This window comes from Phyllostomus discolor, chromosome 9 (genome assembly GCF_004126475.2).
Source record: "Phyllostomus discolor isolate MPI-MPIP mPhyDis1 chromosome 9, mPhyDis1.pri.v3, whole genome shotgun sequence".
Lineage (NCBI taxonomy): Eukaryota > Metazoa > Chordata > Mammalia > Chiroptera > Phyllostomidae > Phyllostomus > Phyllostomus discolor.
Genome location: NC_040911.2, coordinates 39932008 through 39948176, shown reverse-complemented (window position 1 = coordinate 39948176; position 16169 = coordinate 39932008). Strand labels below are relative to the sequence as shown.

General features: G+C 35.4%; 1 protein-coding gene across 2 annotated transcripts in view; it reads right to left on the bottom strand.

The window, feature by feature from the left end:
* Positions 1 to 16169, bottom strand: part of ROCK1 (Rho associated coiled-coil containing protein kinase 1) — a 158547-nt gene that overhangs the window by 20382 nt on the left and 121996 nt on the right. For both annotated transcript variants that reach the window (XM_028524517.2, XM_036009232.1), the window contains exons 20-24: positions 15185 to 15369; positions 13533 to 13602; positions 12765 to 12859; positions 8398 to 8563; positions 57 to 150 (exon numbers count right to left, since the gene is read on the bottom strand). In XM_028524517.2, coding sequence (XP_028380318.1) covers positions 57 to 150; positions 8398 to 8563; positions 12765 to 12859; positions 13533 to 13602; positions 15185 to 15369 — 610 coding nt within the window. The remainder of the gene's footprint in view (positions 1 to 56; positions 151 to 8397; positions 8564 to 12764; positions 12860 to 13532; positions 13603 to 15184; positions 15370 to 16169) is intronic.

The window sequence follows — 16169 nt, the reverse complement described above, 5'->3', positions numbered from 1 at the left end:
CTGATTTAACATTATGATTCATTATGATTTAAAAAAAAAACAAAAACCCTACATACCTTCCTCTGCTTTCCGCATTTTATCAGTTAGCTCTTCATTTTCTTTTTTTAATAATTCAATATCTTTGGTTAGCATGCTGCTCTTTTCCTCGAGCTAAACAAAGCATATAAAAGGTTAGGCTATAGACTCTTTACTAGTCATATATAAAGCAATAACCACAAAAATGCTTGGTTTCCAATTTAAAATAGGTGGCTATAATTATGAAAATATTGTAGAAACAATGGTTAGATTCCAAAAATTATTTCAGAGAGTGTATGTGCATGCACATATACATATGAATAAAAGGAAGAAAAATATAATGGAAAGAGAACTAGATTGGAAACTAAATGGCAGTATAGGAAAACATGGCTTGCCTCCTCACACAACCACATCAAAATTACAAGTAAACTATTGAATAACCATCCTCTAGAACCATCAGACACTGGCTGAATGGAAAACCTACATTTACAGAATTAAAGAAGAAACCACATCAAGAATGGCAGGAAGGATGGAGAAGCAGAACAGACTGGTCCCATACCCAAGAGTGGTGGATAAAATCAGGAGGAATATCTCAGGAATAAGGGATCCCAGCCCTACTCTAGGCTGCCCAGCCCAGAATTCGAGTACTGGGAGAATAAGTCTCCACAACTTCTGGCTATAAAACTAGAAGGGACCAAACATATGGAGAGGAACTGAATTGTCTGGCATTAGGGTGAGAGCTGTGGGGCAGCTTTCTCCCAGAGAGAAATGCTGGCAAAGGCCATTGTTCCTTTTCTGAGCCCTCCCCCACACAGAGTCAGCATGAGAGTGTTATATCTAAGGCTCCATCAACCTGTCTCACACTGCCCCACCCTGGTTATTTCCCTATGCAACTTTCAGGCCCACCCAAGCTGTTTTCAGTGGCTTTTCCATGTGAATGGCTTGTCTTGGCCCATGCTTCAAATTTCCTAAATTCTCTCAAACAAGTAGCATCTGGCTTTGGCATGCCCCTACATCTTACTACATGGCCCCAGGCTAGCATAAGCAGCAGACAGCTTTGGTTCACAGCTTGGCCTCTTGGGCACCTACAAGACCACCACAAGTAGCAGCAATCTGCAGATAACTTTGTAGCTAATGCTGTGTGACCCTGCAGAGACAAGCAGTGGCTGACCTTGGACATGGCAACAGCAATCAAGGCTTAACTACAAAGGGAGGATGTACACAGCCCACCCAGTGGTGTACCTTGAGTACCCAGCTAGGGAATTAGGGAAAGCTGTGCCGCTGGACCCTATAGAACACTTACTACATTAAACTACTCTTTCAACTCTAGGAGACAAAGTAGCTCTACCTAAATACATAAAAACAAACACAGGGAGGTTGCCAAAATGAGGAGATAAACAAACATGGCCCAAATGAAAGAATAGAACAAATCTCCAGAAAAAGAACTAAACAAAATAGAGAAAAGAAATCTATCAGATACAGAGTTTAAAACACTAGTTATCAGGATGCTCAAGGAACTCAGAAAGGAGCTCAACAGCATAAAAAAGATCCAGTTAGAAATGAAGGACACCCTAATTGAAATAAAAATTTACAGGGAATCAACAGTAGAGTGGATGAAGCCAAGAATCAAATCAGCGATTTAGGACTGAAGGAAGAAAAAAAAAAGACAAAAACAAACAAGTAAACAAACAAAAACACCCAATAAGAACAACAAGAAGAAAAAAGAATCCAAGAAAATGAGGGCAGCCTAAGGAGCCTTGGAGACAACGATAAGCACACCAATACTCACATCTTAGGGGTGCCGGAAGGAGAAGAGAAAGAGCAAGAAATTGAAGTCTACTTGAAAAAATAATGAAAGAAAACTTCCCTAACTTGGTGAAGAAAATAGACATACAAGTCCAGAAAGAACAGAGTCTCAAACAAGATGGACCCAAAGAGGCTCACTCCAAGCCATATCATAGTTAAAATGCCAAAAATTAAATACAAAGAGAGAATTTTAAAAGCAGCAAAAGAAAAGCAGTTATTTACCTACAAGGGAGCCCCCATAAGACTGTCAGCTGATTTCTCAAAAGAAACTTTGCAGGCTAGAGGGGATGGGCAAGAAATATCCAAAGTCATGAAAAGCAAGGACTTACAACCAACATTACGCTACCCAGCAAAGGTATCATTTATAATCGAAGGGCGAAGAGGAAATGAAGAATACAATTTCTGAACTCAACACAGTAGAAGGAATGAAAAACAGGACCGATGAAGCAGAAGATTGGATCGGCGAGCTAGAGGACAAAATAGAAGAAAACATGCAGAAAGAGCAAGAAAAGGAAAAGAAGCTCAGAAACAATAAAGAGGGATTAAGAAAAATGCAAGGCAATATGAAACGTAATAATATTCGTATAAAAGGGATACCAGAAGGAGAAGAAGAAGAGCAAGGGATAGAACACCTACTTGAAAAAGTAATGAAGGAAAACTTCTCTAATTTGATGAGAGAAAAAGCCACACAAATCCAGGAAACACAGAGAGTTCCAATCAAGAGAAACCCAAAGAGAGTCACTTCAAGACATATAATTAAACTGGCAAAATACCAAGACAAAGAGAGAATCTTAAAGGCAGCGAGGAAGAAACAGGAAATAACATACAAGGGAGCCCCAATAAGGTTAGCAGCTGGCTTCTCAATGGAAACACTCCAAGCCAGAAGAGACTGGCAAGAAATATTCCAAGTAATGAGAACCAGAGGTCTACAACCAAGGCTACTTCATCCAGCAAGGCTCTCAATCAAGATAGAAGGCCAAATAAGAAGCTTCCCAGACAAAAGAAATCTAAAAGAATACACCTCCACTAAACCAGCACTGCAAGAGATGCTAAAGGGACTGCTTTAAGGAAAGGAAGGAAAAGAGAGAGACAGAGAGAGAGAGAGGAGAGAGGGAGAGGGAGGGAGGAACACAGGTACAAAAATGGCAATGAATAAGTACCTATCAATAATAACCTTAAACGTAAATGGATTAAATGCTCCAATCAAAAGACATAGAATAGCTGAATGGATAAGAATGCATGACCCACACATATGTTGCCTACAAGAGACCGACCTCAGGACAAAAGATCTACATAGACTAAAAGTGAAGGGCTGGAAACAAATTTTCCAAGCAAATGGTCAGGAAAAAAAGCTAGGGTAGCAATACTCATATCAGACAAAACAGACTTCCAAAAAAGGGCCATAAAGAGAGACCCAGAAGGTCACTTCATAATACTCAAGGGAAGAATCCACCAAGACATAAATATTGTAAATATATATGCACCCAACATAGGAGCATCCAAATACATAAAGAAAATCTTAGAGGACTTTAAGAAGGATATTGACAGCAACACATAGTAGGGGATTTTAACACCCCGCTGTCAAAAAATGGATAGATCTTCCAATCAAAATTATCAACAAAGATACTGTGGCATTGAACAATGCCCTAGAGGAAATGGACATAAGTGATATATATAGAGCCCTTCATCCCAAAGAAGCAAAATACACATTCTTTTCAAATGCACACGGAACATTTTCAAAGATAGACCACATTATAGGACACAAAGCAAGCCTCAACAAATTTAAGAAAATTGAAATTATACCAAGCATTTTCTCTGACCACAAGGGATTGAAACTAGAAACCAACCCCAAGGGAAGAAACCCGAAACACTAAAAATCACGGAGATTGAATAGCATGCTATTAAACCATGAATGGGTCAAGAATGAAATTAAGGAAGAAATCAAAAAGTTTCTGGAAACAAATGAAAATGAACTCACAACAACCCAAAATTTATGGGACACAGCCAAGGCAGTCCTGAGAGGGAAGTTCATAGCGAGACAGGCCTACCTAAAAAAGATAGAAACGCTTCAAAGAAACAACCTAACCCCACACCTACAAGAACTCGAGGAACAACAACAAAGACAGCCCAGAGCAAAGCAGAAGGAAGGAAATAACCAAGATCAGAGCAGAATTAAATGACATAGAGACTAAAAGCACAATTCTAAGGATCAATGAATCCAAGAGCTGGTTATTTGAAAAGAGAAACAAAACTGACAAGCCTTTAAGCAGACTCATCAAGAAAAAAGAGAGAAGACCCAAATAAATACAATCAGAAATTAAAGACAGATTACAACAGATACCACAGAAATACAAAGGATTGTAAAAATTACTATGAAGAACTGTATGCCAAGAAATTTGAAAACCTAGGTGAAACGGACAAATTTCTAGAAAAATATAATCTTCCAAAACTCAATAAAAAAGAAGCAGAAAGCCCGAACAGACCAATAACAGCAGATGAAATTGAAGCAGTAATAAAAAAACTCCCAACACACAAAAGTCCGGGTCCAGATGGTTTCACAGGAGAATTCTACAAAGCATTTAAGGAAGAGCTAACCCCTATCCTTTACAGACTATTCTAAAAAATCCAAAAAGATGGAAGACTCCCAAACTCTTTTTATGAAGCCAGCATCATCCTAATCCCAAAACCAGATAAAGACACAAACAACAAAGAAAGAAAACTTCAGGCCAATATCACTGACGTACATAGACGCTAAAATCCTCAACAAAATATTGCCAAACTGCATTCAAGAATATATTAGAAAGATCATACACCATGACCAAGTGGGATTCATCCCAAGGATGCAAGGATGGTTCAATATGCACAAATCAGTAAATGTAATACATCACATAAACAAAAGCAAAGACAAAAATCACATGATCATATCAATAGATGCAGAAAAAGCATTTGATAAGGTGCAGCACCCATTTTTGATAAAAACACTCAGCAAAGTGGGAATAAAGGGAGCATTTCTCAACATAATAAAGGCCATATATGAGAGACCTACAGCCAACATCATTCTCAATGGGCAAAAACTAAAATCTTTTCCACTAAGATCAGGAACAAGACAAGGCTGTCCACTTTCACCACTTCTATTCAATATAGTACTGGAAGTTTTAGCCACAGTGATCAAACAAGAAAAAGAAATAAAAGGCATCCAAATCGGAAAGGAGGAAACAAAACTGTCACTGTTTGCAGATGACATGATAGTATACATAGAAAATCCTATAGACTCAGCCAAAAAACTGCTTGACCTAATAAATGAATTTGGCAAAACAGCAGGATACAAAGTCAATATCCAGAAATCAAAGGCATTTCTGTACACCATCAATGAAACAGCAGAAGCAGAAATCAGGGGAAAAAAATCCCATTTGATATAGAATGGGATTTTTCTATATGGGAAGAATAAAATACCTAGGAATAAACCTAACCAAAGAGGTAAAAGTCCTGTATTCAGAAAACTACATAACACTGAGGAAAGAAATCAAGGAAGACACAAACAAATTGAAACATATACCATGTTCATGGATAGGAAGAATTAACATCATCAAAATGTCCATACCCAAAGCAATTTACACATTCAATGCAATTCCTATATAAAGTACCAATGGCATATTTCACACACATAGAACAAACACTTCAAAAATTTATATGGAACCATAAATGACCCCGAATAGCTGCTGCAATTTTGAGAAAGAAAAGCAAAGTAGGAGGGATCACAATACCTGATACCAAACTGTATTACAAGGCCACTGTAATCAAAACAGCCTGGTACTGGCATAAAAACAGGCACATGGACCAATGGAACAGAGCAGAGAGCCCATAAATAAACCCAAGTCTCTATGGTCAATTAACATTGACAAAAGGGGGCAGCAACATAAAATGGAGTAAAAACAGTCTCTTCAACAAATGGTGTTGGGAGAACTGGACAGCTACATGCAAAAAAATGAAACTCGAGCACCAACTTACACCATACACAAAAATAAATTAAAGGTGGATAAAAGACTTAAATATAAGTCATGTCACCATAAAGTCCTAGAGGAAAACAGGCAGGAAAATCTCAGATATTTCACGCAAAAACATTTTTACTGATATGTCCCTCAGAGCAAGAGACATAAAGGAAAGAATAAACAAAGGGGATCCCATAAAAATAAAAAGCTTCTGCACAGCTAAAGAAAATAGTATTAGAATAAAAAGAGAACCAACTGTATGGGAAAACATATTCGCCAATGATACCTCAGACAAGGATTTGATCTCCAAAATACATAAAGAATTCACAAGACTCCACTCTAAGAAGACAAGCAACCCAATTAAAAAATGGGCAAAGGACTTGAACAGACACTTCTACAAGGAGGACATACAGAGGATCCAGAAACACATGAAAAGATGCTCAATATCGCTAGCTTTCAGAGAGATGCAAATTAAAACCACAATGAGATACCACTTCACACCAGTCAGAATGGCCATCATAAACAAAGCAACAAACAACAAGTGTTGGAGAGGTTGTGGAGAAAAGGGATCCCTAGTGCACTGTTGATGGGATTGCAGACTGGTACAACCACTATGGAAAACAGTATGGAATTTTCTCAGAAAACTAAAAATGAATCTGCCTTTTGACCCAGCAATTCCACTGCTAGGATTATATCCTAAGAACCCTAAAACACCAATCCAAAAGAACCTATGCACCCCAATGCTCATAGCAGCACAATTTACAATAGCTAGGTGCTGGAAGCAACCTAGATGCCCATCAGTAAATGAATGGATCAAAAAACTATGCTACATTTACACAATGCAATCCTATGCAGCAGAAAGAAAGAAGGAGCTCCTACCCTTTGCAACAGCATGGGTGCAACTGGGAAGTATTATGCTAATCGAAATAAACCAGGCAGTGAAAGACAAATACCATATGATCTCACCTTTAACAGGAACCTAAACAACAAAACAAAGAGATAAGCAAAATATAACCAAAGACACTGAAATAAAAAACAGACTGACAGAGTTTAGACGGGAGAGGAGAGGGAATTTCAGGGGAAAAGGGGAAGGGTTCACAGGAATGAGTATAAAGGACACATGGATAAAAACTAGGGGCGAGTGGAAACCCTGGCTACCGAAGCTGAGTGGATTGAGTGCAGGCTGCAAACCAAAGCATCACAGGTTTGATGCCCAGTCAGGGCACATGCCTGGGTTGCAGGCCATGGCCCGCAGCAACCACACATTGGTGTTTCTCTCTCTCTCTCTCTCTCTTTCTCCCTGCCTTCCCTCCCTAAAAATAAATAAATAAATCTTAAAAAAAAGTGAAAGAAGCTTAAAAAATAAAAAATAAATACTCAAAAAAAGGAAAAAGAGTAATTTGAAAAAAAAAAAACTAGGGGCGGGTGTAAATGGGAGGGAGGAGGGGAGTGCTGAATGGGTGGGCTGGGATGGGAGTAAAAGAAAACTGTAAAAATAAAAAAAATTAAATTAAATTAATTAAAATCTTTTTAAAAATGAGGAATAAAATGGCAATAAATACATGTGTATCAACAGTTGAATTTAAAAAACAAAATAAATAAGCAGAACAGAAACAGAATTATAGACACAAAGAATGTTTTGATCGTTGCCAGATATAGTGGGGGGTCAGGGGATTGGGTGAGAATGGTGAAGGGATTAAGAAGTACAAATTGGTAGTTACAGAATAGTTGTGGAGATCTAAAATATAGCACAGGGAATAGAGTAGACAAAGAACATAAATGCAGAACCCATGGACAATGGTGTGGGTATTGCCTGAGGGAGCTGGGGAGGCTGGCTAGAAGGGAAAAAAGGGGGCAAATATGGGACAACTGTAATAGCATAAACAATAAAATATAATAAAAAAATGACTACTTTTAGAAGGTATTCACCATTCTATGTCTATCATTTAATTTAATCTTCATAAAAATCTTGTGTAGTAGTCTTATTACTTCTATTTTATAAAGAATCTGAGGCTTGGAAGAGTTAAAGAAAATGGCCAAGACTATGTCACTTCTTAGGGACAAAACTGGGATGTGAACCCAGTTTTGTTTATACCAGAGCACTTGATGGTGTCTTCAAAAGAAGAAATATCTCTCTAACTCCCCTTTCTAGACCTATGGTCTATTTTAGACTAAAGTATAAATTTCAGGAATAGGTAACTATTTATAGTACTTATATTTCTATAATGGATTATAGATACTCATAAAGAATTCTTCATCCCAAATTAGTTTCTTTGAACTTTACAGAATTCTGGCCATAAAATCAGTTCTGATGTATTAAGATAACACAACAAATTAATTTAAACTAAGCATTTCTTCACATAAAATATATTAAGATCTATAGCCAGAAGAAAAAAACCCAATACACTGAATAAAGTGTCAATTCTTATTTTGTTTTGAATTATATAAACTATTGTACACATGAATACAGATTGACCACTGTACAGAAGTAACTACACATGCACACACATTCACACTAGACTTTAAGCTGTAAACTATTTTAATTTAAATTTTTAGTCATATAACTTACCTGACTATCATTACTTACCCGGCTAAGAGTGTGATCTTTGTCTGTAAGTTCTTGTCTATTTCTTGAAGCAGCTTTCTTGCTTTCTTGGGTCAATTCGAAGTACTGTTCTTCTAAAAGCCCTCGAGCCAATTGCTCAGACTCAGCTTTTGTTTCTGCTAGATCCAACTGAGTAGCAAGAGTTTCTCTGCAATAGATTTATAAGAGAAATGGACACAAACAAATTCAGTTTATTCTTCCAACTTAACCATATGCATAAAAGCACAATTTACAACTTCTTCACTCTTGCATAGTGATTGCCACATTCTCCTGATTGATGAAATCATGTGAACTCAAAGAGTGAGCTCAAAATGAACTCTTCTAGAACCTGAGATTTAGTACCTTCTACATCCATGATAGAGCCTGAGCTCTTCTTAATTTTTAAATAATGAATGAAGCTTATGTTAGTTAAAAAACACACTAAATGATAAAAATAATTTTTATTGCCTAAAATAAACTGAATCCATTAGCAACTTTCTATTAAATGTAAGTTATCATTTTGAAAAACTAAAGAAAAAAAGAACTCTTTAATCTTGTACCAGCTACTGTGTTTAACTAAGATAGGTAATAAAGCAATGGCAAGCAGTCCACTTTTGAAAAGGAATTTGTTTTGGATTTGGAATGGAAGGTAGCATGGCATACTGACTTGTAAGTCTGGAGGCCAGACTTAAGCCCTTATCCCTGTTCTATCACTAATTGGACAGGGACATTGGGCACATTCTTCACACTTCCTGGAGCTCAACTTAACTAAATCTGTAAAAATAAGACAGTTAAACTAAATTATTTTTGAAGTCCCTTCTAGCTCTGAAATTCAAGGAGGTTATGAAGACTTATAAATAGATTTGCAAACTACTATAAACTATTCTGGGAATGCTCCTTGGAATTTCATTTTGAGATTTTTCAGAACTGACATTCAAATCAGGACCAGATCACTCCAGTCTGCCTGCTCTTTTTCCAAAGAGCCTCTCTTCAATAAGCTATTCTGTACATGATTGTACCCTTTAGAACTAAAAATAAATAAATAATTAAATTAATTAATTTAAAAAAGGGAGAACATTCATTTATTCAATCAATTTTTATCTGAATATTACCATGTGCCAAACCCTGTTTTAGGAATTAAGGCATGTATCAGTAATATAGTTGCTGACCCCAGAAAGTACACATTAATGAGGAGACACAGGCCATTAAAAAAAAAAAAGTAGTAGTATATACTATGCCATAGAGAATAAAAGAAAGGTGTTAGAATGAACAATAAATAATATGCTAGAAAAGAATAAAAAAAGATGGGAGAATGTGGTTTCTACATAAAATATGGTCATTATTTTATATAGGGTGATCAAGGAATCCTTTTTGCTATGTTAACATTTGAGAAGAGATATGAAATCAGAGAGTAAGCCATGTAGATATCTGGGAACACAGTGTTAGACAGAGGAAACTATTACATAAAAAATGCCCAGAAGTTGGTCTGAAGGTAGCTAATGTGAGTAGAGTAAGAGATTGAGGAAAGTTGTGAGAGAGATAGTAAGAGGAGGCAGGAGGTAGTAGGGAGATGAACACACATTATAAGGCTCTCTAAAACAATATGGGGACTTTGGATTTGATTCTGAATGCCCTTTTTTAAAATTTCTGGCTGCTGCGTCAAGATGTTTTTAAAGATAGCACAAATTTGAGCATACTTAAATGAGACATGGGAAGGATATCAGAGTGGGAAAGTTGTACATCTATTCTGTGATTCAAACAAAATTTCTGAGCACTTTCTGTGGGACAATGGCAGAGTCAAGGAAACACCAGGTAGGAAAGTACTGAAATAATCAAGATTGGAAATGATATTTTGGATGGAATTGGTAATGGTACTCATGAACTGATCAGATTCTGGGCATATTTTTTATTTATAGTTAGGAGAATTTATTGATGGATTGCACGTAGAAAATGAGAAAAAAAGAAGAGTCTAAGATGACTTCAAGTTTTTGAATGAAATAACTGGGAATAATAATAGAAGTGCTAATACTGAAATTCAAAAAGACAGGAGGAGCAGTTTGGCAATGTGAGGAAATAAGGAATTTTTTCTGAACATGTTACATATGAGATGCTTATTAAACACTCAAGAGAGAGATAAAATAGACAGCTGAATATACAAGTCTGGAATTCAGGGGAGAGTATACCAGTACACTAATGGTATTTAAAGTTGTGAGGCTAGATAAGAACAAGTAGGGAGTGATCTGTGTGATGTGGATATACAACAGAGAACAACGAAAACAAAACTTCCCATTCTTCAGTGTTGGATAATTCAAAACTCTTTAGCTTGATACACAAGGACCTTTGTAATCTGACTCAGGTTTATCTCTCTAGTATTACCTGTCACCAACTGTCTCCCTACCTGCAAACCAAGCCATTTGCTGTTATCCAGATCATAGGTTGGCTTTTGCCTTTTGCCTATATTTCTCCTTTCCCCATATTCCATTCCCTAGTAAATTCTTCTTTTTCTTCATTGTCACCTGGGAAATGTCCTCTGAATCCCACATGGTAAGATGAGGTATATCCCTTTGATACGTTCCAAGAGTACTTTGTCATAGTTATCTGCATTAATTTTATCTGTCTCTGGCCTAGATTCCGAAGCACTTGAAAGTAAGAACCATAACTTACTAATAATTATATCACTGGCATGAAGTAGAGTAGTTAGCACAATAGTAATGATCAACATATTTCTTTTGCCCTGAGTGGTGTGGCTCAGTGGGCTGGGCATCGTCCCACAAACCAAGAGGTCACAAGTTTAATTCCCAGTCAGGGCACACTCCCAGTTAAAGATTGTGGGCCAGGTCTCCATTTGGGAACATGTGTGAAGTGACTAATCGATGTTTCTCTTCCTCTCTTTCTCCCTCTCTATCCCTCTCTCTAAAAATAGATAAATAAAATCTTAAAAAAATATATATGTATATATTTTCTCTTAAATAGAGCAAACAAAGGCAAACATGTTAATCCTCTAAAACAAGACAGCCTGTAGTGGACTGGGTTCCCCATCACATTGAATGCCCACAACCTGCAATTACATATTACACTGTAAATACAGTATGAATGACAGGCCACTGACTATACAACAGGAGTCTTATCACTGTCACAGAGACTAACCAGGAAACATAACTTTGTACCTCCTTCAGACTCCAGCTAATGTATTGAGGATCTAAGAATGAGGGTCAACAGCTGCTAACAACACAAACAGGAAACCAGACATTACAAAAGTTATCTATGAAGCAGTCTTGTCCCCTCTATAAATCAGATCTGAATTTGTTAAGCCTCCAGATTAGGGATGTCCAATTAAATTTTCTACAGTGATGGAATGTTCTACACCTGTGCTGTCCAATATGGCAGACACTAACTACATGTGACTATTAAGCACCTGAAATGTAACTAGTACATGTGATGAACTAAAGTTTTAATTTTATTTAAATGGATTAAAGTTTAAATTTAAATGGTGACATGTGACTAGTGGCTACCACACTGGACAGCTCAGCTGTAGATTTAACCCTGATTTGCAGTAAACACAAAAGGAGGATAAAACTATTTAATTAACTATAGAAAAAGAATCAACAAAATCACAACTAAGAAAAAGTATATAGGACAAATGATCCAATTCTTTCAAAAAATAAGTGTTAGGATAATAATTACTCTTGTGGTGGGAAGGGAAAATGGTATAACTAGAGAGGGGGTATAGTGGAATTCTGTGGTGAAAATAAAGTTCCATCTCTTCCATGGGTGGTAGTTATAGTGATATTTGTCATATAATTCATATAACTATACATGTTTTATTATTTTATGTTATTTGTTTGCTTCAACAGTAAAAGTTAAATTTTTAAATTTCTTTTAAGGGTGGTTACATGAAAAGAGAATATAACAATGTCAGAAGTTCTAGTGTCTGCTTTGACACTAGCTATGAGAATTTGTTACACTTAAGTAGCTTTAGGAGATCTCTTTCTAAGGCCCTAAGCACACATGCAAAGCACACATGAGGAAGACATTAAATACCTTTACCTAACTTAAAAGGACTTGCAAATACAGCCTGAACTATTTATACACAAATAGATGTTTGGAAATTAAGAAGCCCTTGGAAACAATTTAGTGTCAGTTTACTGAATCTTTGTATAAGTGCTATAGTGTTAATGTAGTAAATTATTTCTTCACTATAAAGGTAAACTTTAGCCTAATTTAGTTTGATTTGTTTTGAATTAACCCAACATGATTTGCTATAACTATATCACTGCCATCAGGATAACAACACAACTACTCTCTATCCTTAAACTTCAAGTTAAGAATGTTTTGCTGTAATACTGATTCTTGTTCTAAAGTGAACATACTTCTCATTTTGTAGGTCCTGTATTTTCTTTAAACTTTCTCTGTTTTTTTCTTCAATTTCTTCCTTAAGTTCCTTTACTTGGGTTTTATAGAGTGTCTGCAAAACAAGTGATAGGAAAAAAATAAGTGTTTACAGTGAGTTAAAAAACAGTTGATAGTTTCTTATAAAGTTAAACAACTAATATATGATTCAACAATTCCACTCCCAAGTATTTAAATGGTAGAGCACAAGATTGGCAACCAAAAGAAAAACTTCAGAGGCTTCAATAAAGCCTCAAAGCTATAAATGCTCATCAACACTAGTAGTAAAAGTAACTTAGCCTGCAACAAGTAAAAGTCAGAGTGATTTTTATGGAGAAAAAGCAAAAACAGATGCATAAAATGCATATAGAGTCAAAGACGAAAAAACTCTGGAATATATGTAGGTAGGCTACTATAATATGCATATATGAATCACACATGATAATACTGGTACTATAAACAACCTGAACTTGCTACCAGGCAGGCAGAACCCTTAACAAAGTCTCATATGTAGCTCTAGAGTTTGAATAGCAATTCTGGAAATTATTTGCACAAAAATGGTAATTTGTTTACAACTTAAAAAAAAAAAAGAACTCACATTCAGAAATAAAATGTGGAAATGGAGATATAAAAAGGGAAAAAAACCACTTCACACAGTCATTTTAAAAAGAATTAGCATTCACGTTAATAACCCAAATTTTGTTTTAAGTCAGGTCTTGAAACAGTCTATATATGAAAATGATTCTCACCGAGAAATACTGCTCAGCTTCAAGCTGATCTTGTAGCTCCCGCATCTGTCCTTCATTTCCTCTATATTGTCTTCAGATAAAAGAGAAAATAGTCAACACATGCTCTTATTTATAGCAGACTTTATATCATTCTTTGTTTGCTAAAGGTGGTAAAAGAAAAAGGTTTACTAAAGTGACCTTTGTTTAAAAAAATCCTACTTTATTATGCAGTATTACTTTACTTGGTTAGTATCACTTTATTTGGTTAGGCCATATTGTCTGGTTCCATTTTGGTCCTTATAAAATGATACTATGCAAAGCAGAGGGAACCCTTTTCTAACAAAGATCACTTTCAGAAGAATATTAATTGTGGATAAATGCTAGTTGCAAAAATAAAAGTGACTCTGGTAAATTTTTATAGAGAAAAGCATTTTTAGGGGAACATTTAAAAAGTCTTATGTAGTAAGTAAACCATGAGAAGCAAAGGACATTAAAATATTTAATACATAATAAAAATAAGTCAGTACTATATATTTTGGCCAATTAACAAACAGGCAGGGGGTGGGGTGGTAGAAATCAGTAGGAAAAGGAAGGGAGGAAAAGAAACAGAAAACTAACTACATGTCTAAAACACAACTTGAATAGAGAGGAACAGACTCAAAAAGACAGAGACACAATGTGATCCACAGACACAGCTTTTCAAAAATGAGTAATTCCATCTGCAGCTGCTACATTCTTATATTAAATATTAATAGCTTTGTATTTACAGCATCTAATAAGGCATATATGGTTGAGAGAAAGTACATAGTAAAAGTTCAATGACTACCAAGTTAAAGTTATTTTGGGAGAAGAAAAGTATAAAACATTACTTGGTGAGAATAGTGACTCTAAAAGGGGAAAAGAATTTCACCAATATAAATCCAATAAAATCAAAATGACATTTTATCCAAAATCATTGTGTTATAAATTAAGCTGGCAAATGATTTTGATACTGTAACATAAATCTGGAGTAAATAAACACACATGACTTGGTATAGGATATATCCATTCATAATACTAAATTTTTGGAGCATGTCCTTATACAAGTTCTGAAAGCAATTACTGACACCTTGCTTTGCCTCCATTTCAAGTAAGCAGGCACATCAGATCTCAGAATAAAAGGAGAAAAAAGGCACTTTGCATTCTGACATGAACCAAAAGAACAAAGCAAAACAAACAAATATAGGGTCATCATGTCTAATTCTCTAATTCACATCATGTCTAGTTTCTAAAGTAAACCTTGAACATTTCCTATAAGGTATGGAATCCTTAAGAAAAAGTTTATCCCTGATTTTTGTAACTCAAATGTGAAAAAAGATGAATTTTGTGGACATAAAAATCATGAGAATATTGTTTTTCCCACCCTAAACAGATTTAATGTAAACAAGCAGCCCTGATAATATCCTCTTTTCTTCCTTTAAATACCTGTATTTTTTATTTAGTAAGCTTGTCCTTCTAAAGCCTGAACTCTCTTGTAAACTTTCTTTGTAAGTAAATTATTTTATTTCTAAATGTTTAAGTCTTCCTTTCAACAAATCCTAAGTATGCATCTATGAACACATAAAATATCAAACACACAGGCAATGCTGAACTGAGTACAAAAAGAAATAAAAAATATTATTTTTGAGACTTACTTTGTAAGCTGAGCTAACTCAAATTCTAATAATCGTTTTGCTTCCAATAAAGTATTTATTTCCTGTTTCATCTGCTTTTCTAGACCTTTTAAATTATCTGCCTCAAATGCTTGAGTCTTCAATTCATTTTGTAACAATAGTCGCTTATTTGATTCCTGCTCCAACTGCAAGGTGAGAGTCTTAACCTATGAATGAGAAAAATGACTGTGATCTTAAATGTCTTTAAATTTATTAGATATTATTTAAAGAATACAATTAAATCACAAGTACATTGTCATACCTTATACAAATAGTAGAGAATATCAGTATTCTAAAGTGTCTATTATTCTGTGTTTATTACTTTAGGATTTAATTAAGTCAAATTAACCCCCAAATTTCAGATATAAGACCTTGGTGCAGTGGGGAAAATTTGGTTTCTTTCTACTCTAACCTGTATGGAAATTCTGGAATAGAAGATTGAGTATAAAAGCCACTTTGAGGGGCAACTTCCTAAGGGGCACTTAAATTTACTGGTTCATTTATAAGTGTTTGTGTTAGTTTATAACCCTCCAAAGTTTTTGAGGCCTTCCTTAACTCCTAGATGTGATGAGACATTATACCCCTCCAGTACTCGCCAACTCTTCTTTTAAATATATGTCATGCCTATCTTTCCCTCTGGACTGTTAAGTTCCACAAAAGTCAAGACCATTCCAGTATTATTCAGCACAGAAGCAGGTGGATAACAGATGGACAAAAATATTTTAAGTGACTAAATATTATCTTTCAAATTTTTAATATACATTCTTCCTGCATGCTGACTCTAATAGGTATCTCTAATTTCTCTTCTTTCTCAGTTATTATATATACTACTACCAGATGAGTTTCCCTAAAGGAATCTTTTCACTTCTATCTTCCATTTTAAGTTTAAAAGACTATTAATACTTTGGTTCCCAAGTTTCTCTCTTCACTAATCAACATGTCTCTTATTCTCTGGTCAGATGGAGTC